Source organism: Equus przewalskii, chromosome 12 (assembly GCF_037783145.1).
Source record: "Equus przewalskii isolate Varuska chromosome 12, EquPr2, whole genome shotgun sequence".
In the NCBI taxonomy this organism is placed as follows: domain Eukaryota; kingdom Metazoa; phylum Chordata; class Mammalia; order Perissodactyla; family Equidae; genus Equus; species Equus przewalskii.
In genome coordinates this window covers 23703430-23728419 of record NC_091842.1, presented here as the reverse complement: position 1 = coordinate 23728419, position 24990 = coordinate 23703430, and the positions used below count along the sequence as shown (strand labels likewise).

The 24990-nt window shown below is 46.9% G+C and overlaps 1 protein-coding gene across 2 annotated transcripts in view; it reads left to right on the top strand.

The window, feature by feature from the left end:
• The window catches only part of PRKCB (protein kinase C beta), a 304393-nt gene that overhangs the window by 271251 nt on the left and 8152 nt on the right, over positions 1 to 24990 (top strand). For both annotated transcript variants that reach the window (XM_070568297.1, XM_070568296.1), the window contains exons 14-16: positions 2279 to 2359; positions 2648 to 2755; positions 7374 to 7514. In XM_070568297.1, the coding sequence (XP_070424398.1) occupies positions 2279 to 2359; positions 2648 to 2755; positions 7374 to 7514 (330 nt within the window). The remainder of the gene's footprint in view (positions 1 to 2278; positions 2360 to 2647; positions 2756 to 7373; positions 7515 to 24990) is intronic.

Below are 24990 nucleotides of genomic sequence, written 5' to 3'. Positions count from 1 at the left end.
TTTGTTCTCATTGTGTTAATTAGTTAGGACATCAGACACAGTCCCTTGATCTCCACGCGTTCAGTCATCTCTGGTTCGCAACCCTTGCTGCACTTTATGGTCACCTGGGGAGCTTTTAAAGTGTAAGGTGCCTAGGTGTCCCCACAGGTCAGTCGAATCAGAATCTCTTCAGGGTGGGGCCCCTGTCTGTGGTTTCCAAAAGTTCCTGGGGGTTGTGATGCTAGCAAGCCAGAGAAGCCCCTAGGTGTGTTGCTGGTCAAGTGGCGTCTTCCTCAGCCCACTGACTGTAGGAATAAGCTGGGTTTGCCACTAACTGATCACATCACCTCCAGCAACTTCTTTCACTTCCCCAGGCTCTGTTTTCCTTTGTAAAAGGATTAACTTGTCAGGTTGTCACGAGGATCAAATAAGACATGAAGTACTTTAAAAGTGTGAAAACACTTTCAGTGAGAAGCGTTCTCACAGAAAGCTTTCCCTTCAGTCTCCGGCAGTTAATTCTCCTCAGAGGGCGTGTCTGATTTTAGAGTGGAAGCCGAGGTGAGAGATGGAGTTCTGTGAACAGACCTGCACATATAGCCAGGTTTGCTCCAACACATTTGTGGAGTAAAACGAGCAATCACTGAATTAGAGAACTTTCTAGTAATAGCTAAGATTTTGAGGGCATTGTGTGTGAGAGGCACATATTTCTCTTTCATTCTCACAAAACCCTATGACACAGATATCATTATAAACCTTGTTTTGTAGATAAGGAAACTGAAACTTAAAGAAGTTAAATCATTTCCCTCAAAGTCACACAACCAGGAAATAGCAGTCAGGATTCAAAGTCAAGGCTGTTTGACCCTCAAACCTTGACCCTTAACTTTTGCTATATCACCTCTTAACCCCTTTGAACCACTTAGTTTTACACCTGTACCTACTGAAGTTGGATGGTCACACAGCTATTCCAGACTTTGCCATGCTCTGACAATTTGGTAATAAGTGTCAAAAATCTGAAAACTAGGAGCCAGCCCCATGGCTGAGTGGTTAAGTTCTTGCACTCCGCTTCGGCGGCCCAGGGTTTCACTGGTTTGGATCCTGTGCGCAGACATGGCACCGCTCGTCAGGCCATGCTGAGGCGGCATCCCACATGCCACAACTAGAAGGACCCACAACTAAAAATATATAACAATGTACTGAGGGGATTTGGGGTGAAAAAACAGAAAAAAAAATAAGATTGGCAACAGTTGTTAGCTCAGGTGCCAATCTTTAAAAAAAAAAATCCCATTATTATAATTAAAAAAAAATCTGAAAACTATATACCATTTGATCCACCAATTCTACTTCTAGGAATTTCTCTTAAGGAAATAATTGGACAAATGTCCAAACACCTAATCCCAAAGAATATGAATAGTAGCATCAGAAGAAACCTAATCAATTGGGAATTGACAAAATAGATCTTGGTATATTCATTCAATAGAAGGCTATGCAGAGGTAAAAACTGATTATGTTAATGTACAAATATTAGCATAGAAATTTGAAGTGAATAAAATACTTCATTAAAACTCTACATATTAAAGTCTTTATGTGGCACACACATACACGCAGAGCTTAATATTGTATCAATAGAAAAGAATCTAGAAGGTAATAGGCCAAATATCAATCATAACTTTTTTCTCGATAAAGGATTATGGGTGACTTCAATTGTATTCTCTTAGCTTATCTATATTTTTAAAATAAATCATAAAGTGGTAATACATGCTATTACATTTTTTAACTTAAAAAATTTTAATTGTGGTAAAAAAACTCAAAACATAAAATTTACATCCTATCCATTTCTAAGCGCACGGTTCAGTGGTGTTAAGTATATTCACGTTGTTATGTAAATATTATTACTTTTGTAATGAGAAACAAAGACAGTTTTTCTTCTTAAAAAGGCCGCACTCACTGTATGAAAATGAAAGCTAGCACACTGTGCTCAGTGCCTCGGAAAGACCATGTGGCGTCCCCAGATGTTCCCCTGCCTGCAGGTCCCTCTGTAAAGCCTATCCATCTTCCGAAGGTAAAGAAATAGCGGGGTGGACGCCAGACGCCCTGTTCACTCTTGTAGACAGTGGCCTGCATCTGGGACTGTGACAGCCCATTTAACCTGTCACAATAGGCAGGTGGCAGGAAGAGGAAAGAACTCCCACCCCCCGCCCCCAGCGATGCTCCACTCTTATTGTAAAAGACGTGCGCCTTCAGACTCCAGTTGCGACAAAAACCTGCACGCCTCCCTGATGCAGTGCCTTCTGTTTTCCAGATAATTGCTTATCAGCCCTATGGGAAGTCCGTGGATTGGTGGGCATTCGGAGTCTTGCTGTATGAAATGTTGGCTGGGCAGGTAATCGAATTTGAAGTCATTTGTAAGGAAAGTCCTCCCCTCCCCTCATCTATACGGTTTCTTTAGAGCAAAGTGTCAACTTGATCCCAGCTCGTAGATTTGAACTTCTGTAACTTCCACGGCCTTGGGGTTACCCTAATTTCTTGATCATTTTTCCTTGTCTTCTCGCTGGAAGCCCTGGAGTGTGGCCTCACTGGGGGCCCCAGGGAGGAGGGCCTGCTGCTGTGGGATGGTTGGGGAGGTTCAGGCAGGAATCTTTCTCCTCCCGCCCTTGCTTCTGTCCCACAGGCTCCCTTTGAAGGGGAGGATGAGGATGAACTCTTCCAGTCCATCATGGAACACAATGTGGCTTATCCGAAGTCCATGTCCAAGGAGGCTGTGGCCATCTGCAAAGGGGTGAGTGAGCACCTTAAAGCTGGCAGCCCAACCGCCACTTAGAGGGGTACAGCCTGCATCCTGGGCAAGGATGCCCCACCCAGGGAGAACTCCGCCCCTCACCCACTTGCCAACCCAAGAGCTGTGGCAGGGAGCTGCTATCTCCTAGAGGAAAGGGAGCTTTTTTCTAATTTGCACAAAAGCACCGTAGAGGCCTGCCTGCAACAGCGTCTTGCTGCTGGCTGGGCTCCAGCCTCCAGCCCAGCACAGGGGAGTGCTTATTGAATGAATGAGGTAGGAAGCACAGAGACTCTGCCAAAGAGCTGGAGCCCATGGGAAGGTGCGCGAGAGGTCTGCGGCCCGAATCCGTCAGCCCCCACCCCCACCCCGCTCTGCCGCGTGTGTGGGTAGTTAATACTAACAGCATGTAACTTTTGTCCTAAGACAATATGAAGCCATATTGAGTTTAAGGGATTCTCTGGATCAGGCGACCCAAATTCAGTGTCTCCCCACCCAACACACAAACGGCTGAATAGCACGCTCCTTTGTACACATGCAGTGTATGCAGATCGCACCCACAGAGAAAGCAGGACACAGGTTGAGGGTACGGATTGCTTGTTATGCGGCTTGTGTTAGGCCAGGCCGTGCTCGCGGTGACCTGGGTGAGTCCCTGGAGATCAGTGGTCCTCACCTTTGGTGCTGTCAGGATGACCTGAAGTCGGAATGCACATACTTCAGCCTCGCCCCAGAGATTAAGTCTGGGCATCTGCAATTTGAGAAAGTCTCCATGTGGCTTGAAAGCCACTGCTTTTAAACGTATCCTCCAAATGTGGTAACTTTTCAACTCTGATGAAAGTGTGAAAGCATCGCGGTGAGACCCCCAGAGCGTGCGGCCCAGCGATGCTGCCTCTCTAAAGCATTCCCTCCCCCCAGTCACTGGTGCAGGTGCGTTCCCAAGGTCGCGGCATGGCTCTGCTCTCCCAGTGGGTGCCGCCTGTGTGTCCGAATAAACCACACGCACAGGGGCTGCTGGTCCTAGATCCTCGGGGTCCTTGCAGGTTTCCTAATCCCCGACCCAGCCCCGTTCTTCCCGGTTCGTCAGATGCCATGTGAGCTGGTTTGGGAGAAGAAAAGCTGGAAGATTCAGGCGGTTGGTAATCGCTGGGCCAACCTCTCAGTCTAGAAGCCCCTCTCACATCGCCTGAATTCCCACTGTTAGTGAGTCGCCTGAGCTTTGTGTTTCAGCTGCAGAGGTTACGATGCAGATATCCCTGGGGAAACCACATGTGAATTAGTCTCAATGCATAACCTCCTAAAATGAATTGGTTGAAAATATTTTCTTTGAGAGTATGAGGCAGGGAGAGGGAAAATGAGAAACAGAGAGTGGAGACCCAGGGGTTCCCTAGGAACTTAGGCAAGGCCCTTGGAAAAAATGAGGGCACAGACTCAAGCCAGTGCAGACCCCTGTAGACATTTTAAGGAGAGGCGAGGGAGGAGGCCGTATCCTGAGCTTTGAGTTTGTTTAATAATTACCAACATTTTAAGATCAGGGGATTTCCCAAAAGCATTCAACTTTCCAGTTTCTCTTGAAAAATGCAATCTCACCAAGGCCGGCCTGGTGGCACAGCAGTTAAGTTCGCATGTTCCACTTTGGTGGCCTGGGGTTCGCCAGTTCGGATGCCGGTTGTAGACATGGCACTGCTTGGCAATTAGAGGAAGATGGGCATGGATGTTAGTTCAGGGCCAGTCTTCCCCAGCAAAAAGAGGAGGATTGGGGGCAGATGTTAGCTCAGGGCTAATCTTCCTCAAACAAAAAAAAAAAAAGAAAGAAAGAAAAGAAAAATCCAGTCTTACCACGTGGTCTGTCATTCCTGCAAAGCATCACTCAGGCAGGTTAGAAGCAAATCACTTAGCCTGGTGCTCTGCTCCAAAACCCTTAGGCTATTGTTATTACTAATACTAATGTTGGCAGGACTGTGTTACACGCCAGGCTTCTCTTGCCATTTGAGTTTGCATCCCCTGCAACAGGAATTTTAAAAATGAGCGATTTTCCAGACCAAGAGACCCTTTGCACCTCTCGGCCCTTCCCCTTTCTAGGTGTGTGGTCTTGAGCAAGTTCGCATCTCCAGGCTTCTGTTTCTTTATCTCTAAAAATGGAGTCATCATACTCATTGATCAGAGTTTTTGAGAGCATTAGATGAGGTAACATAAGAGAAATGTCCTTGTGTGGTGTTGACACACAGTAGGTGCTCAATACACGCTCAGGATCTTCTCCTTCACAACTCTGCCCGGCCTGGGCAGCTGGGGTTCTAAGTGGGTCATGGAGGAGAGAGGATTTTCCAGGTCAGCTACATTCAGCTTCAGCTCCAATTAGCAGTTTCCCTGGTCCAGCAGATTTCTATTAATTTAGGACCCGTAACCTTCAGGATTAACTGGGGTGGCTTTCTTACTGTTGGGTTTGGGGACCTTTCTGAGTTGAGTGGGCTGAGTCCAGTGTGGGCTCTTTCTTCAAGGTTGATGCCCCAAAGAAGGGTGATGCTCAAGCGAACAGCCAAATGCGTCCTCCTCCACAGCGGGCCCCAGGGGATGCGTCTGGGATGTGATCAGAGATCGGAACAGTGATTAAATCCAGCTGTCTGCGTGGCTTCAGGCATATCAGCGGAGCGAGGGGCTGGGCACACTCGCGTTAGTGCTGGATATTTCTGCAGTGGCTTTTCTTTGCTTGGCATCCTCCTGCTTACACGGAAGTTGAACTAGGTTTTTGAAAACAGTCCCATTCCAAATGAAAATGTCTTCTATATCCCCATCCCATTGAAGACCCCATTTTCTACCAAAAACAAGATTAGTATAACTTTGCTCACGTTGCCACTCCCACTTTGAACAAATTTAAAGCAGACAGAAGCCAAATTGGCCACACATCAGTGTGAAAACAAGCAAAGGCTGTAGAGGACAGAGCTGTAAGAACTCCAGATCTGTGCAAAGCATGACCCTGCTACGTTGCTGTGTGACCTTGGGCAGATGACTACTTCTCCGGACCCAATTTCTTTATCTGGAAAATGAAGACAGTAGTTGCTGAGGCTTTAAAGTGTGGTTGTAAAGATGAAAGAGTGGTGAATAATGGCTGGAGAGCCTTTGACACAGAGCCTGGGCACATAGGAAGCGCTCAGTACACGGAAGCCATTATTGATATTCTTAGTAGTCAAGACTTCTCAGCCCTTTCTTTCCTGCATCCTAGTCCTACACAAATCTCAAGGCTTGGCCCAATTTGCTTGCCCTCCATAAACCTTTCCTCACCAAGCCAAGCCACAAATATCTCTGGGGAAACCACATGTGAAGAGCTCTCTGAGTTCTCTTAAAAGCCCAAGTTTTGGAGCTGTCTCGGAGTCCTTGCTAGTTGCTTAACCTCTCTGAGTGTCAATTGCCTTGTCATTCCAATGGCAAAAATAATGCACCAACTCCTTGGGTTATTGTGAGAATCAGATAAGATCGTGCATGTAAATAAAGAAGTAGCTTAGAACCTAATGCCCAATTATTTTTTCCCTTGGAACATAAAGCATACACAGAAAGTATGTGCTTGTGTATATGTGTATGTAGGGGGTAGTTTCTGATGACAAATTATCTTGTAAGCAAGAATCAGGCTAAGCTGAATGTCCAGTGGAGTAGGTGTGAATTGCTGTTTGTCTCTTCCCCATAATTCATAAATCCTAGCAAAAATCTAAGGCTTCTAACGTCACGGCTGCTTGGTGTCAAGTCAACTTGGGGAATCTTCTTGGACTTTTATGTTCTAATCACTTTTGCTTCCTCTTTTGATGTCCTCTTGTCAGGATATTTTTTTAAATCATCAACTCCTCCGTCTTTCCTCTCTGTGTATTTGCTGAAGTCTTGAGATCAGAGATATTTTCATGCTGCTTTGGATTCATTTACAAGAGGAAGCGTGTCTGGTTTCATCTTGGAGCATCTATTCATCTTGTTCTTTAGCACTGACTCAGAGACCCAAAGATGCAGGGTTTTGATAATTAAGTAATTTAAATGGAACACCAAAGAAACCTCAGCAGAGTTTAGTGTAATGTGTGATACAAGAGAAATGAGCTGGGCTAGGTTTTGACTATTTAATGAGCTTTCAGAAAGTAATTACTTGAAACTTGGGTCCATTTCACTAATATTTTTTCTTCTGTTTTGTCATTTTCACAAGCCCTTTACTGAGAAATGCAAATATTTTCTGAATGAATTTGGCCTTTGCCTTGGTCACACTCCAGTGTCCTTGTGGTGGGAGGAGGGGAATTTGAAGATTTTGAAACTGTTCTCATTAAATGCACCAGTAATTGCATAAGACTCATTCCTAAATCAAAATGCATTGTGTAACATTTCTAACTTGAAGTTCAAGGCCACCTTCAGGCTTAGGTTTGATTCAACACAGAGATCTTGCTCTGGGACAAGTAGCAGCAGGTGCTATCGTTGGGTCCTCCTATTATGAAGACCTGGCTAGGAAATTATCACTGGGATGAGAAGCAAAAAATAAAAATTAGTTGCGACTCTTCATTGTGCTTTCTTCCCTAATTCATTGGAGTAACCATTTCTGAGTGTCTCACATTTCCTCTTCTGAAGTTCATTAAATTCAACGTTTCTCTTTCTCTTGAAGCTGATGACCAAACACCCAGGCAAGCGTCTGGGTTGTGGACCTGAAGGCGAACGTGACATCAAAGAGCATGCATTCTTCCGGTATATTGACTGGGAGAAACTTGAACGCAAAGAGATTCAGCCCCCGTATAAGCCAAAAGCCGTAAGTAAACTGTTCTCTCTGACTGTTGGGTACACACGCATAACCCGCTCTTTCCCTCTCCGATTGTGTGTGCCATCCATGCTCTCTGAGGGGCAGATGCTGATGCCTCTACTTGAATATGTCTGTGAGTGCTCACGTTTATGCACGAAGTCACTGGGTACAAAAATGAAGATCTCCATTCACACAGCCCAGCCTCTGTAAATGCAGAAAAGACAATTGAATATCGAGTTTTTGTTTTGTTGATTGAATTATTGTAACTGTCTTAGCTGGCAACTTTTTGGGAACGGTTCTTTGGTGAGCAGAGTTCAGATCCATTTTTGGACTATGATAAAGAATCTAATTTTGCCCTCGTTCTTTCCTTGGTTCGACTGTGTCATGGTTTCTTAATAGTGACATTGAAAAGGTCATGTTGTTTACCTCAACAGTATTTAAATTTAATTCTGAAACATACACTACGTCTGAGTCAGTAAATAAGACAGCAGCACCAGCCGGCTCCCGCCCAGGCGAAGCGGGATGGAGCAGAAGCTGGCGTGCTCCGAGATCTCCTGGAGGCTCTGGGTGTAGATGTGGCTGCGTGGTACCTGTTAGAATGGAAGAAGAAGTCTCACCTTTCCCCTAGTCGTGTGCACACGGAGGGTTTTCCATCCCCCAAGCCTCAGGGCGGGGGAATACTTGTCAGCATGAGGGAGGAGGAGTTTGCACCTCAGTAATCACAACTGCAATGATGCCGCTGGGCGATGTTTCTTTGTAGATTAAGTACAGCGGAGACCTCGTGACTTTATTAGGGGCTGTAAAAGTGCCGTTGGCGGCTGAAAAGTGAACATAAACACTGTCGACGAATCCTGACGTTGTAAGGGTCTCGGGTGTTAAGATGAAGAAAATGACGACGATAAGGGTAGTTATTTTGATATTACTATTATTAATTTCTTGGCCACTTATTATGTGCCAGGCACCATGTTAAGCGCCTCACATGTAGCATCTAAATAAATCCTCGCAACAACCTGTTTGGCAGGTGCTGTTATTCCACGGAATGGAAGAAGAAATAGAGGCTCAGAGGGGTTATGTGCTCTGTCCAAGGTCACTCAGCTAGTGTGTGATGAAGCAAGGATTCAAATCCCAGACGGTCGGACTCCCTTAGAGGCAAACCGGAATGCCCAGGGGCAAAGGGCGTGTAGCTTAAGAAAGCTTCTCAGATGATTCTCCCCTCTCCCTGGTGCTGCACTTTCCCTCCGTCCCGGGTGATTAGAATCGCAGCTGTACAGCATCCTTCATGAGTGCTGTTTCTCTCTGACACTTCCTGGTGTCAGGAAGCCAGGTCCTAGACAGGCAGCCAGATCTGCTTCATGGCCCTTCTAATTGTTGCAGACTCATATTGATATCAAATCAGCCTCCCCAGAACTGCCACCACGGGGTCCTGTTCTGTCAACCAGAGCCTCTTTCTCTGTAGGGCATCCTTCAGACATTTGCAGATGCTGGTCTTAGATCCCTGAATCCTGTGATTTCCAGGCTAAACACACCCCTACACACACACGCAAGCATGTTCCATATGACGTCGCCTCCAGATGCCTATTTCTCTCCAGGTAATCAACATCCCTCTTAAAATACAGACACAAGATTGAGCACAGTATTCCTAACAGCGTCTGGCCCTCAGTGAATACAGTGGGTCCAATAAACAATCTCTTGATTATTGTGGAGCTGGTGAGCTTGGACGAGTCAGTTCTCCTCTCTGCTCCTCTGTTTCATCATCTGTAACACAGCAATGATGATGGTTTCTCCGTCAGAGGATCATTATGATGCATAAAGCTCTCAATACATGCCTGGCACATAGTTGGCACTCTAGGAGAGTTAATTGTTTTTGTTAGCAGTGTCACACCTTGATCAATGTCTCAGGTGCAGAGTCTTTGAGGGGCAGAACAGTGTCGAGTCCTGCTGACACTATTCTGTAAGATAATATCCGTGTGTACACTTGGGCTTGGGGAGGGGCCCTGCACGTCACAGGCAGTATCATCGCTTTCGTTGAACCATTTGGATAAGGATCCAAAGGCAATCTGGAAGAGAAGAACGGCTTCTCTAGTCAGGAAACTGGGATCTCGGAGGTGGGGTATACAACTCATTTGGGTTTTGTGGGGCTATTCATGAGGTCTCAAAACGTGGACCTCCCCTGCTCCTCACTTGCCAGAGGCAAGATGCAAATGCTCCTGTCCCCACAGTGTTGAATCCAGTGACATTTGGGGTTCATTCTCTAGTTGTAGAACTGTGGTTTTCAAAGTGTGGTCCTCAGACGAGGAGCATCACCTGGGAGCATCAGACGCTCTGAGGGTCTGGCCCTCCAGGTGAATCCAATCACACTCCAGGTTGAGAATTCCTGCTGGGGAGCTGACTGTTAAAAGCTCAGTCAGGGAAGCTTAGCGAAGGCCAGAGGAATGTGGCAAGGAAAAAGCTCTTTAAGAGGAAGACACTGCTTCTTGCCCAGCCTGTGGTCAGGGGCGGGGGGGGGGGGGGGGGGGGGGGGGTGGAGGGGGCGTAGCTTCCAGGAACAGGTCATAAACTCAGATGCCTAAGAGGCCAGGCAGGTAATGTAAATGAGGGAAGAGGCAGACTGGAGAGCTGACAAGCTATCTAAAAGGCTCAGGGGGTGTTCATCTCCAGCTGAACAGTTGGAAAATCTTGTTGATCATTACTAATTACCATAATCTTTTTATATTATCCGTGGTGAGAATAGCTACCTTTTTCTGAGCACCTTCTGTGACCCAGGCACTGGACTGCCAGGTTGGCCCTGCCGGGATGCAGGCTCTCCATTGCTCCGTCCTCATCAGGATTTTTATATGAACTCTCACTCTTTTTTGATAGACCAGCAGCAAAGTTTTAAAAATTAAACACAGTTCAGGCCCAACAAAACACACCCATGAGCCCTATGTGGCCGTGGACTGTCAGTTTGTAACCTCCGGGGTAGTCATTACTCAAAGACAGGTTGACATTTAGCCAGTTCCCGTTAGTACTGGTTATTTATAACCAGAGTCCATTCTAATTGATGAAATATTTTGAATATTCTTGCTAAGCGTTAATGAATATGAAAGGTCTAGCCAGTGCCTGGCTCAGAAGGTGCTCAGGGAAAAGTAGCTGTTCTTATGGAGAATATAAGATCACAAAAATTAGTGATGATCAACAGGATCCTTCAAGTGTTCTGCATTTGACGTGGTTTCCAACCAGCCAATGCTCGAATCCCCTCACGTGGGTTTGACAATGACTTTTAGAGTACAATGACTGGGCTGCCCTATATACTTCAAGAAGTCCTGCCTCCGGCTCCAGGGCAAGAGGTGCTGCCCTTGATCTTCTTCGACTGAATTAGAAATAATAATAATAACGGACACACCACCCACTCGTTCGATTCACCCTGTGCCTGTGCCTTTCACAGAGCGAATGCTGGCTTTAGAGCCCCCCAACCCAAGGATTTCACATTTCCTCTCCCCCACACCTTCCCAGAGGCCCGAGGCGAGTGTGTGCAGAGTGCCGTGTGCTTGCGGGATATAAAAGGCATGTCTGTGTCTGTCACCGTGCTCCTGATTCATGTGTGCTGTTAAGTAGAGTGCAGGAGAGAAAAAACACGGGGCAGCAACAGAGGATGGTACTCCCACAGCACTGAAGGGTGCTGTTATTGGAGGTTCATTAAAATCATTTTAAATGGATTTTTAAGTTGTTCTCAGTGCCATCTTTCATTATGGCAAAGAGCTGTTCTCAGAGTGTCGTTCAAAGCTACGGAAATACACTAGCTTTGGTGTATGGTTTCAGGGTACAAGAGTAATTTTTTTTCAAGTGTATCTGATTGTGTCGCTCTCTTGCTTGAAGCACCCCCCGCCCCCGCTTCCCCCAGGATAGATAATGTCTATGTTCCTTCACAGATATGACTTTTGGGGTCTTCCAGGTTCCAGCCTCTGCCCCCTCCCCAGCTTCAGCTCCTGACAAGAGCCAGCATTTCTGAGCTTCTTTCAGTTCCTCAAACATGCCCTGCCTTCTCGTTTCTTCCCGGCTTGGTCCGTGCAGAGCCCTCCACCTGGGATGCCCAAAACCCTTCCCATGCTCCCTCCACCCTCGCCCCTCCTGGTGCCTGCTCCTTCCACCTCATCAAATCGGTAGAACGTCACCCCTCAGGGAGGCTCTTGTTTCCTGGTTAGGGATCCTTGCTAGTGTCCTCTGCACAAACTCATCACACGTTGTCGTAATTACTTGTTCAATCTAATGTCGGTCTTTTTGACTAGTGAAAGACTGTGTCTGTCTTTTTCAGTGTCAAATCCCAGTGCTCAGCATAGGGTTTAGCCTATAACAGGTGCTTAATAATTTTTACTGAATAAATGAATGGCTATAAAATAGGGTGCTGCGATGCACTGCGCTGAGAAACAAGGAATTCTGGAGGGATATATATTAGAGCACGGCGTGTTTTTCTCATGTACGGCAGGGTGTCTCAGATAAATTGGTTGTTGTGTAAGTTACTACCCTATTTATAAAGGGCTATAATTTGGGTGCTGAATTGTATCTGTCAGGGCATCGTGCGGTTGTGCGGTGTGTGCTGGTGGAGTGCTGGTGAAGAATCTGAAGCTGTAACGCAGGCATCGGTGGACTTTGGCTGGAGAGGGCTGTGACTCCTGCAGTCTGCCATTGCCCTGTCTGATGCCACGGGGGCCGTGACATAGCCTAGCAGAGCTTCTGAAACCGTAATGTGCACACACGAGTCACTTGGGCATCTGAGTAAAATGTGGATTCTGACTCAGCCGGTCCGGGGTAGAGCCAGAGATTCTGCATTTCTGACATGCTCCCTGGTGGGAGGATGCTGCTGGACCACGGGCTACACTTCGCATAGCTGAGGCTCGGTCTTGGTTCTGCGGGGTGCCGCAGGCTGGTGAGTTGAATGGCAGATCCTCTTGTAGTCGGTGTGCCATGTAGGATGGTGAGGGCTGTACTGAAGGGGTATATAAGCTTTGGTACAGAACATGCTGGTGAATGTGGTTCAGGGCACACAGCAGGCTGTTGTGGGTCAGTGTATGGTGGGTGGGAGGTGCTAGTTTGTGTGCTGAAGGGCAGAGTGTGTGGCTCAGTGCCTGGTGGAGCAGTGGGGTGAGAAGTAGTGTATTCCAAATTGTGTCCTCTGGTGCGGCCGTTGCCAGATGCCATGGGCCATCCATTCAGTAGGTGTTTATTGAGATTAGGTACCGTTCTAGGTGTTGGGGACACAGCAAGAAAAATAATAAAAATCTCTGCCTTCGTGGAACTTATATTCTAGAGGGAGTGGGCAAATAGTAAACATAGAAATCAGTGTGAATATGTTTGAAGTCGATAAGCATTATGGAGGGATGGGGATTGAAAGAGCCAGGTCAGGGAGAGGTCAGTTTTAAATAGAGTGGTTGGAAAGCCTCACTGAGAAAGTGACATTTCAGCAAAGGTGGGAAGAAGGTGAGAGAGTGAGTGAGCCATGTGTCTGTCTGGGGGGAGGGTGGCTCAGGTGGTAGTAACAGGTGCAAAGGCCCTGAGGCAGGAGCTTGCCTGGCACATTCAAGGAAGAACAAAGAGTCCAGGTGGCTGAGCTGAGTGGGCAAGGGAGACAGTAAAAGGAGGTGAGATCGGAGAGGTCACGGGAGGGGCAGATGGTGCAGGCCACTGTAGGATCTTTGGCTTTTACTCCAGCTAAGATGCACAGCCATTGGAGGGCTATGAGGAGAGAAATAGCTTGTTCTGACTTTGGGTTTTAAAAGGATCACTCTGACTGCTGTAGATCCAAGAGTGAGATGAGGGGACTGGCTCCGAGGCCTCTGCAGTAATCCAGGAGGGAGGTGGTGGGCACTTGCACAGGATGGAGCTGCTTCAGAGCCGCTGGGTTGTGTTCACCTTGGCGTCCCCAGCCCCTGCCCGGTTCCTGGTGCCTTGCAGGCGCTCAGGGATTACCCCCTGGGACACGAAGGCTGGATGAAGGAGAATCCCTGCAGACGGCCCGCAGAGTTGCCCCTGGAGTGTAACGTGTGCTGGCCAAGCACTGGTCCCGGTGAAGAGCAGGGTGAACCAAAGGAATGGGTTGTCGTGAAAGCTTCCAGAGTTCAGAGTGCTGGCTTGCAGGGCCCAGAGCAGGGCGTGGTGGTGCCATGGGTTGTCTTTCCTCCTGTCAGCGTAAATTATATGGCACTGTGGGAGGTTCCACGTGCCCAGGGCTGTAGCCGGAAGTTCCCTTGGTCTGGGTGATCGGCTCCAGATTTGGCTGTGCTGTACCTGAGGGTGCATTGAGGGCACACCATAAGCGAGCATGTTTTATTGAAGAATTTGTGATATGTGGTGGTATCATGTCACAGTACAAGATATACTGGCGTAGTATGTTTAAGTTGAACTGGCTGATAGAGATTTTGATGGCATTCCTATGTTATTATAAAATTGCCTCAGGGAAGTCCAGGAGTGTCCATAATGCAGGGCTCGCTGTGAAAACGAAGTAGGGACACAAACCTTGAGCTCAAGGCTCCAGCTGCCCTGAGGAGGCAGCCCTTGCATCAACTCACCCAGCTGGCAGCGTAGATGCAGCACATCAAAGGGTGAGAGAAAAGTGACCAGATGACAAGGATCCCCTGCTTCCTTACAGTCCATGGAGTCTTGACTCAACACACGCTAGGGTGTGTGTTCAGCGACCTGCCCACTATGAAATTGGCTCGGCTGTTCTAAAATGTGATCAATGCGATGGCCAGTTCACTGGCCAGACAAACGCCAGCCCCACCTGTGCAATGGACCGATTCCAGTCATCTCTGCTCTGGTTACCTATTCTCATCTTCACTTGACATGCAGCCCCGTAGAATTTTGAGGCATCTGCATATCAGGAAAGCTTTGGCATCTTGCAGTCTAAAAGAGTGCAAAAGAGCAGGGCCCTTGTCTCCATTCTGCTTTCTTCCAGCTTTTCATTTAATCTCGTTTCCGAAATACTGCCTAGGTTATCTAACCACACACCGTTGCCCGCATCCTCGGGGAGCCTCCGTGCTGAACTGCTTCGGAAACTAAACCGTGCTCGCAGGACTGGCTTTCTCGGTAGTTCTGTCATCTGAAAACATTGTTTATGTAGCTGAGGTCAGAAGCTTAAGTGCTGCTTTAATGACCTGCAGTTCTGTTCATGTGACATTCTCCTCCAAACTCAATTGCCCTTTACACCGTAGAGTAAGTGTCTCTGTGTGTGTGTCTGAATGTGTGTTTGATGTGCTGACATTTCTGAATCGAAGCCACAAAGCGTGACCTTTGTATGTTTGCTATTAAAGCTCCGAATTCGAAGCTTAAGAAAGGGATCTAACTTTTACTTAATATGATTTATTTAAGAATAGAGCCCAGCTCCCCCAAAGTACCAAATGCTCGAGAGAACAATACCTTTCTGAAAATTGGGATTTAGCATAATTCTCTTAAACCCTATACTATTCGAATATATTGGAAAAAATATTGAGTTCTCGTCTGTGCCAGGCTCTGTTTTAACCGCCTCTCAGGCATTACCTCATTTAATTCTCACAACTCTATGAGGTAGGTGTCATTGTCACCATAGTGCAGATAAGGGCATAGAGCTGGGAAAGGTGAGGACGTTTGCTCATGGTCCAGCGGCTGGCAGTTGGCAGAGCCAGGACTTGACCCCTGGGCTCCATACTGCCCAATATTCTTAGAAAGATTATTCGAAGCCCGTGGAGCCCCTTTTAAGGTTTGTGATTGCGCTCCTGGGAGAAGCCATGATAACACCATCTAATGGTGTCTGTTACATAATAGAAAGAGACTAAGTATTCTTACAATTCAAATGATCTTCAATTTATTTTAAAATATTGCAACAAACAAGTAGCATATTCACACCTTTTACAGTTCACTGGCAGGATTTTGAAAGATGCAAATCTCACTTGTTCCTTAAGGCTTTGATTTTGAGGCTGACAAAAGCAGCAGACGTTGAATAACGCCTGGAAGCAGGGCATGGCAGCATCTGAACCGAGGCACTCACAACGGGCTCATTAAGGAGTAGACGTTTCCCTACTTGGTTTGTTTTGTTCTTTCGGTTATGCAGAGAGTGGAGTTTGCAGAGATTGTAATCAAAATATTAGCTACATTTGTACACTGACTAACAAATAGCCAAGAGTCGTTTAGGACGCATAGCCTGGAGTCTGTCTCTTTCTCTCTCTTTCCGTCTGTCCACCGATCCACAGAGAAGCTATTTAAACTGCAGATCAAACAAGCTCCTTTCGGATGGTTCGAATTGGCACATTCCTAGGTCAAGGGAAGTTCCTAAATCACTTACCAGGTGTGTGACTTTGAGCTGTCCCCTGGCGGAGAAGCCAACAGTTTGAGTTGAAATGGGAGACAGGAAAGTCACATGCTGGGAGAGAGCATGAGACTGTTAGGTTACGTCTGGCAATGACCACTGAAATATAACAGAAGTCAAGAATTGAAAGATACCTTTGCAGTAGAATTCAACTCCATCATATAGATGAGCAAGCAGAGGCCCAGAAATTTGCCTCAGTGATTTACGCCGGGAATATAACAGAACCAGGGCGAGAAAACTGACACTCCACTTAATGGATGCAGGACTTTATTATGAACGCTTTGTAACAACAACAATAAAATGGGTCAGTTCTATTAAATTATTCAATTTTGCTAGAGAGCAGAGCACTCTATCTATTGTACTAATTTCATTTCATCCTCCCAACAACCCTGTGAAATACATGCTGTTATTACTTCCCCTGTACACTTAAGGAAACAGGCCTAGAGAGGTTAACTATCTTGCCCATGGTCACACAGCCAGTAAGTCCGAGTGCCAATTTAATTTAAAGTCCTATTTCCAAAGCCTGTACTCTTGGCCGCTGCAGAGTTTCTTCTCTCTTCTTCCAAACTCAGCTGCACATATGTGGGATTTAAACTGCTCTTGGTCCAGTCCTGAGTTTAAATACTTTCCTGGGGGATGGGCTCTGTCGAGTGAATGTCCGTGAAGTCCAGCTTCTCGGATTCTGCCATCAGCCCTGCCCAGGTTGTAATTCTTATCACAATGCCCCAGAATTGACCAAAGGGGAGGAGAACTTGAGGAGATGAGCAGGTGGGTCCAGGGAGACCGGGTCAAGCAGAAAGAAAATGGATTGAGAGTCAAATGGACCCAGGATTCAAACACCAGCTTTGCTATTCAGCAGCTGAGTAAAGATGGGCCAGTAGCTTGACCCTCTGAGCCTCCACAAATCAAGCTCGAGTCTCAGCAGGGCCCTCAGCCTTTCCGGTCAATCCCTCTGAGTCCCCTAGGCAAATCCCCAAACCCTCTCTTTTCTGCCAATCCTCCTGCTAAAGTTCCAGTCCCCTTGGTCTCGGCTGATAGCCCTATCCCCTGAGTCATGGGGGAAATTGAGGCCCATGGGTGCCCCTGAGGGTGTGGCCCTCAACTTCCTGCACCCTCCCTGCACCCGCACAGTCGTCTTGACCTCCTTATCTCCTTCCCTCTATTGTCAGCAAACAGGTGTCCTCCCCTTGTAAGACTTACCCTCCCTCCTGCTCTGCACTTCCATGCTCCCATCTCCTTCACAAATCTCCTCTGTCCAGTCTGTGCCTACAGCTTCTCTCTATGTTAACCACGGCTCCGATGACTGCAAATAGGAACCTGACGCAAGCTGACCTTTAAACAACAACAGAATTTTTTTTAAGTATTCAGTTGTGGCTGGATCCAGGCTCTCAAGTAACATGAAGAGGAATCCATTGGATTCCTCTGGATCCCTGGAGGTTGCTTTCCTCTGCACTGACTTCATTCTTCCTTCTCAGGCTTTCCTGGGTGCATTGCTATTCTAGACTAACATCCCAATATCTTAGCAACTTCTGCCAAAAAAGAATTTCCTTTTCCTAAAATTCTCAGCAGCCTGAAATTCAATCTTATTGCAAGATGTTGGGTCCTAGACCCATCTCTGGAGTAGTCACTATGCCAGGCAGGTGGGATGGCTGATTGGCCAGGCCTGGGTCACCAGCCAAGGGACTGGATCTATGCCTATCTAAACCAGCCATCTTGAGAGGTGGGGAGGAGTGGGTCTGCCAAGAAAAATAGAGCATCATTGCTAGAAAAAAAGGAAATGCCTACTGAGTAGGCAAGCCAGCGGATGTCCACTCTGGCTCATCCTCCTCAACACAGGAACATGCTAAGTCTTTCTCATCTTAAAAGCCCCTTCACTTCAAACCTGGGATCCCTCCTTCCTACTTCTAGGGCTTCTGCCTTATTTTCTCAGACAAACAGACTCTTGAAAGAGTTGCCAGTTCTCGTTATCTCCACTCCACTACAATCCATTCTTTCCTCAGTTTGGTGCGCTCTGGCTTCTGCCCCAGCATTCTATTGAAATTTCTCTCACTGAGTCATCAATGACCTCAAAATGGCCTCCTTTGAAGACTTTTCTTTCTTGACCTCACATTATTTGATACTTTGATCTTCCCTCCTTAAAAAAAAGAAAAAGAAAAAGAAAAAAATCTGAAAAAAGTAAAATATTCAAGTAGCATCAAAAGCTATACAGTGAAATTAAGGCACCCTCCAGTCCCCAATAGACTCCTAACTTGGCTCCTTGGTTCTCTTTCCCAGAGCCACCCACTGTGACCAGGGTCTTATGTGACCTTCTAGAGAGGCTGTGTTGAAGACAGAAGTACTGTACCTCATACGCAAGGATGTTAGCCCCCGTGCTCAATTTCCATGCCCTGTTTTACTCCCTTCTATCTTGGACATTGTTTTTTCTTGTTGTTTTGTTTTGTGTTTTTTGGTGAGGAAGATTGTCCCTGAGCTAACTTCTGTGCCAGTCTTCTTCTGTCTTGTATGTGGGATACTGCTGCAGCATGGCTTGGTGAGTCGTGCATAGATCCCTCCCTACCCGGGATCCAAACTTGTGAACCCCAGGCCTCCGAAGCGGAGCATGCAAACTTAACCACTACACCACTGGGCCCGCCCCATCCATCTTGGAGATTGTTTTTTATCTGCACGTCGAAATCTACTTCATTCTTTCGGTAGCGTCCTACTTTCTTATGTGTGTGAGTGCATCTGCAGGATAAATGCTGAGTCTCTCTCCTTTGAACCCCTCTTCTCCCTCATCTTTATGGCACCCAGCTCGCTCATTTGCCTCCTACCTCTGCAGCCATCCCTGGTGGAAAAGCTGATTCCGTAAAGACTTACAATGACAGTAGAACTTGGAGGTTTGAGACATGTCCGTGACCCAGAAAGGGAAAAAGAAAGCTAATTTGTTGCTTATTTACACAAGCAGTTTCTTAGAAACAACCACAGAACGCCCCCCAAGTAGGGTATGAAAAACACCTCAGAGGTGGTATGTGAATCTGCTTGAAATGTCTTTCCAAAGGCTTGGGTGGGAGTGGAAATGTGTCCCTTTTGCCCCTGGGCACACATCTTTTCCTCACTTCCTCTCACTGGGAGCCCCAGGGCCTGGCTTCACCTTGCAGCTCCCTCACATATCCCACCAGCCTTAGTGCGAAAGATTTTGTTTTGTGTTTTAAGTACCTAGGATAAGGGGCTGTGGCAGGCCTGCAGGACCCCTCTGTAGCCAGAGCACAGACACCCCCATCAGTGTAGCTCACTGGACAGGACTGGGTCAGGCAGCACTCAATGGCAGCTATCATGTCAAATATTTCACGTGCATTCGATCTAGTCATCCCCTGTGCACACTGCAAGGCACGTCTATTTGCTGTAACAGAAAACTTGGGTTAGGAAATTTAGCTAACTTGCTTAAAGGTTGGATAGCTGGGGATTGATGGTGCTGGGATTGGTACCCAGGTCAACTTTAAGTCCACGCCACAAACTCGGATACAAATTATAAGTCGGTGAGATAGATGTAATAGGAAGCCTGTGGTCTTCGGAATGGAACAGACCCAACTCTGAATCTTGGTTCTCCTCCTTTATCCTGTTTGACTTTGACCAAATTGTTTACTTTTCCAGTTATCTGTTAGGTGAAGCTAATCCTTTTCCTGCCTATCTCACAGATGCGTGAGAATCAAACTGTAAAAACATAGGCAAATTAAAGAGATTATTATTATTTGAGGGCTAGTTTATTTGAAGCCAGCAATGTGGGTTTAGGGTGAACGGTGAAGAATAGACAAGAAATATGATGCTTTGTTGACGTGGGAAAATGTTTGGAGCGTATTTCATCTAGTGTTGTAAAAGCAGGCTGAGGAATAAAGTAATAATTCTACATCTGTTTAAAGAGTAAAGAACATCCATCCTTCTATTCATCCAGCCATCTAGGACACAGGACACATTTTAACATTTATCATGTTAAAATGCTAACATAATAAAGATATTCGGGTGGTGGAATTACAAAGGGTTTTGTTGTTAATTTTTCTTGGTGCATTTGAAGAACTTGTTTGTTTTGGCAATAAATGTGGAAGACGACAGAAGAGTCTGGATCAGTTGTCGGATCTGGGATCAGATCTTAGATACTTAAGCTGTCTAACCCCATTCCTCATGGTACAGCAAAGACTTCGTAGAACTGTTGGGAGATCAGATGAGATACTGCTTGTAAAGCCCTTGCACAGTGTCTGGCTAATCAAAGGCACTTAATATATATCCTTATTCACCCGTCTGACAGTATCGAGTGCCTACTGTGTGCCGAAGCCTGTCTTGGGTCCTAGAAATGCACTGATGAGCCAAACAGAGGTGGCTTCAGCTCTCATGGAGCTCACAGTCCAGATGGAAGTACAGACAAGAAACGGATGAGCAAAGAAATAAACATGTGATTGTAGGTTGGGCTATTCAGGTATTTGATTTCCTATGAAGGAAGCGAACAGGATGCTCTAGTGGGGAATAAGGGAAGGGGGAATGGGGGACCTACTTTATTTGGAGGTGATCTGGAACAGCTTCTCTGAAGAGGTGGCATTTACACTGAGATCTGGAGGGAAACAAAACATTGCATTTTATTTTTAAATGAAAATTTAAAAAAAAAAAGAAACTTGCCATTGAGCACAAGACCCCTCTCTCGCCAACTTCCTCCTAAATAGCCACAAGAGAGCAAATGTCCCCAATTATAAGGGACCTTCATTATTCGCAGAAAAGGGGGCTTTAATCTTTCTTCTCTTTGCCCAAGGCCAGAGCATGCTGAATATTGTTTGACTGTGCTTGGGAGAAAAACCCTGGTCCGCAGACGACTTCTACAAATGATCAAATGTGTGTGCAGCTCCGTGCTTAGCGGCTTCTTCTCACTGAGTGGGGCCCTCCTGCCTTCTCCTGCTGCGGAGAACTGTAAGGCATAAAAAGGACCCTGAATTTCATTGAATTTGCACATTTTTTTTAAAAAGATACTCCTTCGTCTTTGTACCCAGGCTATATGGCTTGGGTCCCTTTTCATTGCAACCTTCTAGTTTCAGTTCCTGAGGATGTCCTGGAGTCTGATGGAGGCGCGGCAGGGAGCTGCACTGTGCCATTAGCCTCACCTTATCAAACCCGGTTGAGCAGTGAACAGCATCACATGGGTCTTCATCCTCTTCTCCAGCATCTCAGCCTGTCCCTGCCCACTTTTCACCTCCATCTCTTTCCTGGGCTCTTTCCTACCCTCCTTCATGGAAGCAATGCCCTTCCTTCTGGTCCCACTCAGCTTAGATGTCACCTCGTCCAGAGAGTCTCCCTGGCCCTTCTTGGGTTCCTCGCCTCTGTCACATGGGACCATGCAGTGGCCTGTGTATGCAACTGTCTCCTCTGCTAGACTGTAAGTTCCATGACGACAAGGACAGGGACCCTCTGTGTGTCATTGCATTTCCCGGACCCAGCACACTGCTGGGCAGAAAATGCCCAGGACCTAAATATTAGGCTTCCTCACCATCCCTGCGCACCAAAATACACACTGAAGCTGTACACTAGGGAAGCCACCTGGGAGAGCTTAGAGTTCTTCACTAAGATGAAGCAGGTTCCACAGCAATAGGCGGACCTCAACAATCTGGCGAAATCCTCCCATTCTCTTTATTTCTATTTTCTCCCTTTCTCCCGCAGAAATAGCTCCCTCACTTAAAATAGCTTCTTTTCTTATTACAAAAAAATATATCTGATTGTTATTTAAGTTTTGGAAAAGACAATCAAGCATAGAGGATAAAGGAGAAAATTAAACAATCCGTAACTCTCTCAATCTCTATAGGCATATATATAATATACATACAGATACTGCATGTATATTTATGTATATAATTTGTAGAATGGAAACATATTGTACACACTGTTAGTAATTGTATATAACTCTGTCATTTAATATTCTTCTATAGCTTCTTTTAATTTTTAGAACTGTTTTGCATGGTAATACTTCAAATAGATGTATCATTATTTATTTAACTGTTTTCCCTATTGGTTGATAGTTGATTTCAATGTTTTTTAAACCCTCTAACAATTCTTTGATGAGTGTCCTGTAAACCCAGGAGTATAGAGGAGGGGTCCAGGAAAAGCCTCCTGGAGGAAGTGACATCTGTCTGGAGAAGAAGATGCATGGGAGGTTCCCAGGGGAGGGGGAAAGGGCAGGAGGCCAGCGTTGCTGGGGGAAGAGGTGGGCTGTGCATTGCCTTGGACGTGAAGGAATGCGTGAGTGTTCTAGGAACTGGAAGTAGTTCAGTACAGCTGGAGGGTGTGTTGGGGGTGGGAGGAGTTGGGCTAAGGGAATGGACAGCAAGGGGGCCTATTGACCAGGTCACCAGGGCCAAGTCCTAAATGGCCCCGTAAGCCATGCTAAGCAGTGTGGGCTTTGAGCAATGGGGAGCCATTGCTGATTAGAGCAAGGAAGTGACATATCCAGGTTGGCGTCTTTGAAAGATCCCTGTGGCTGCTGTGTCTGAGCCAACTCCACATTCCACAGCTAGACTCGGAGCTGTTAACACAGTGAAACAGACGTCAGAGAGAAGAGAAAAAGAAGAAAAAAAAGAGCTCACATGTAACAGCTCACAGATAAGCTTTTCAAACTGTCTAGGTTCTTAGATTCAGGGCACGATTGAACAAGTCACAGTCCTTACTCCCCTCTCCAGCCCTGGAAGAGGTGCCATCTGATGTAAGTAACCCAGTTGCTTTTGGCCCCCATCCCTGTTCCAGGAGCCCCAGTGGTGTATCCGGATGACAAGGGGGTTGGGTTTTCTTTTAGTAGCTGAATGAGGCTGAAGTATCCACCCAAGGCAGCCAGAGAAGCAGGTGTGGTCCACGCTGCGTTTGTAATTAAATGCCAACCGCCCAGCTGCCCATTCTCCAAGGACGCCGCAGGCGCAGAGCTGATGCGGGCTGTGCCTCCCAAGGGCTGACGTCTCCATTTAGGGAGCGCTCCTGAAGCTAATGGGCAGTGACAGCTCCATTTGAAAAACACGGAAACGCTTAGGGAGGCTGTGATCTGCCAGCCCCATAAGCTGCTTATTAGCAGGGAAATCACGCTCCCGCTGTATCGCGCCCCCTTGGTTAACCCCTGTTCTTGCGTCTCTCTGCTATCTCACTTAAAAATTTCATTGTTCTCGAGGCAGTGGGGGAGTGTTGGGAGAGGAGGCTGCAGAGCTGCTAGAAGCTGTTCGTTCCTCTGTCTCCCGTCACAGCCTCTGGGGAGGCCTCGGCAAAGCAGCAGCCTTCTGGCGTGGATGGGAAATTGATGGCTTTTAGAGAAAAACGGCCCCTGAAGACTCTATGCTAACATCCTTCCTATGATGGCTGGTTAGGGTCCCAACGCACCCAGGCCAAAGAGAAACGCCTGCAGGTCTGCCTTATAACGTGCCATCTCACTCCAACCATCCCCACCACAGGCGCCTCTTTGTATTTTCCATCTCCATCCCCTCTGCTCCACCCTCTCTTCCATGGCCCTATCCACCATCTCTCTCCTCTGCGTCATCTTCTACCCTCCCGAGTGCCTCTGCCATCAGTCTAGCTCCTGCTGCCCTTAGTGCCCACACCGCTGTGAGGGGACTCCCATTCGATCCTTGACATGTTCACTGGCCTCTCGAACTTACCATAAATGAAACTAAGTGCTCTGTTTCCCCCTAAATATGCTCTACCCCTCGCATCCTCCACCCAACCAGTTTGCTCAAGCCAAAAAAATCTTGGGGTCACTGATGGGTCCTTTCTTCCTCTCCTACCCCACATCGGATCCATCAGCAGATCTTGGGACACCGCCTCAGCATGGCCTAATGAGCAGTGCCATGTCCAGACCTGGGATCCGAACCAGCAAAACCCTGGGCTGCCAAAGTGGAGCGTGCAAACTTAACCACTTGGCCACGGGGCCAGCCCCAATTTTGTATAATTTTCTGCTGGCACAGGGTAATTTACTAGTAGCACATAGTAGATACTCAATAAATATTCATTGAATGAGAAAATGAATAAACAATGAAAGAATCTGGGCAGTAGTCCTGACCACACTGTGTTGACCCTAAGGTACCATCCTTTCAGGGCGTTTTCCCCACTGGCCAGCAGAACAGAAGCCAAGATATCAGAACAGCTGAAACAATTTAGCTTAGAATAACAAGCATATTTCTCTAAGTCTGACATGGATCTTTTAAAAATGCAAGGCTCTTTCCTCAGTGTTTAAAACTTAAACGTCATGAAAGCACCCCACCGTGGGGAGCAGATGCTCCCTGGAGGGGTTCGTAGTGGAAAACAAGAGCCAAATAATGCCTACAGCTTGGACGTGTTGAGCCAGGCACTGTACCTGGCACACGCATTATCTCGTGTTATCTTCATCACAACCCCATGTGAGAGGAATGAGAATCGTCCCCAGGTCACAAAAGAGGAAACTGAGACTTTAAGGGACTTGCCCAGAGCTGCGCATCTGGTGGGCAGCGATGCCCAGATTCGAACCCACGTCTCCAGGCTACGGCCGCGTGGGCTTCCTTCTGCCCAAATAGGACCTGAGCAGGAGGCTGCCCTCTGAGAGTTAGGTCCCGGCACACACGTCCTATACCTCTGCTTCCTTTCATTGCAGGGTGTGGAAGAGGAGCTGGTGCTCTTTCACTTTCTCAAATGACCTTCCCTCTTCCAGCCACTAAAGTTCAATGGCAGCCCTACCTTTTCTCATCAGACTCCTCCCAATGCCAAGTGCAATCGTCCACTGTCAGTGACTTTCCTGCTTGACCTCTTGGAGGTATTTCTGCTATAACGATGCCCTTCTCTTTGGATCCCCCTCAGTCCCCAGCTTATCTGCCATTGCTCTCTCCTGGTTCTGCTCTTACCGCTCAAAGTTTTAGGGGGAGTTTTCTCATTGGGAGACGGGAATCAAACACCTACTTCACGGGGTGGTTACGTGAATTAAAAGGTAACATATGGGAAACACTTGGCAAGTGTCAGTTGCCTGGGAAGTGCTCAATGATCTTTATGACTAGTATTATTATCTCTTTTCCACCCTTCATATTCTGTCCTTTAAATTTTTTTTCAAGTTCTCTCTCCCAAACTGCAGAACTGGTACTTCGAGCTGCCTCAGGTCACCCCCTAGAATCTCACAGGTCCCGCAAGGTCATCATGTCTGAAACAGAAATAGTCATCTTT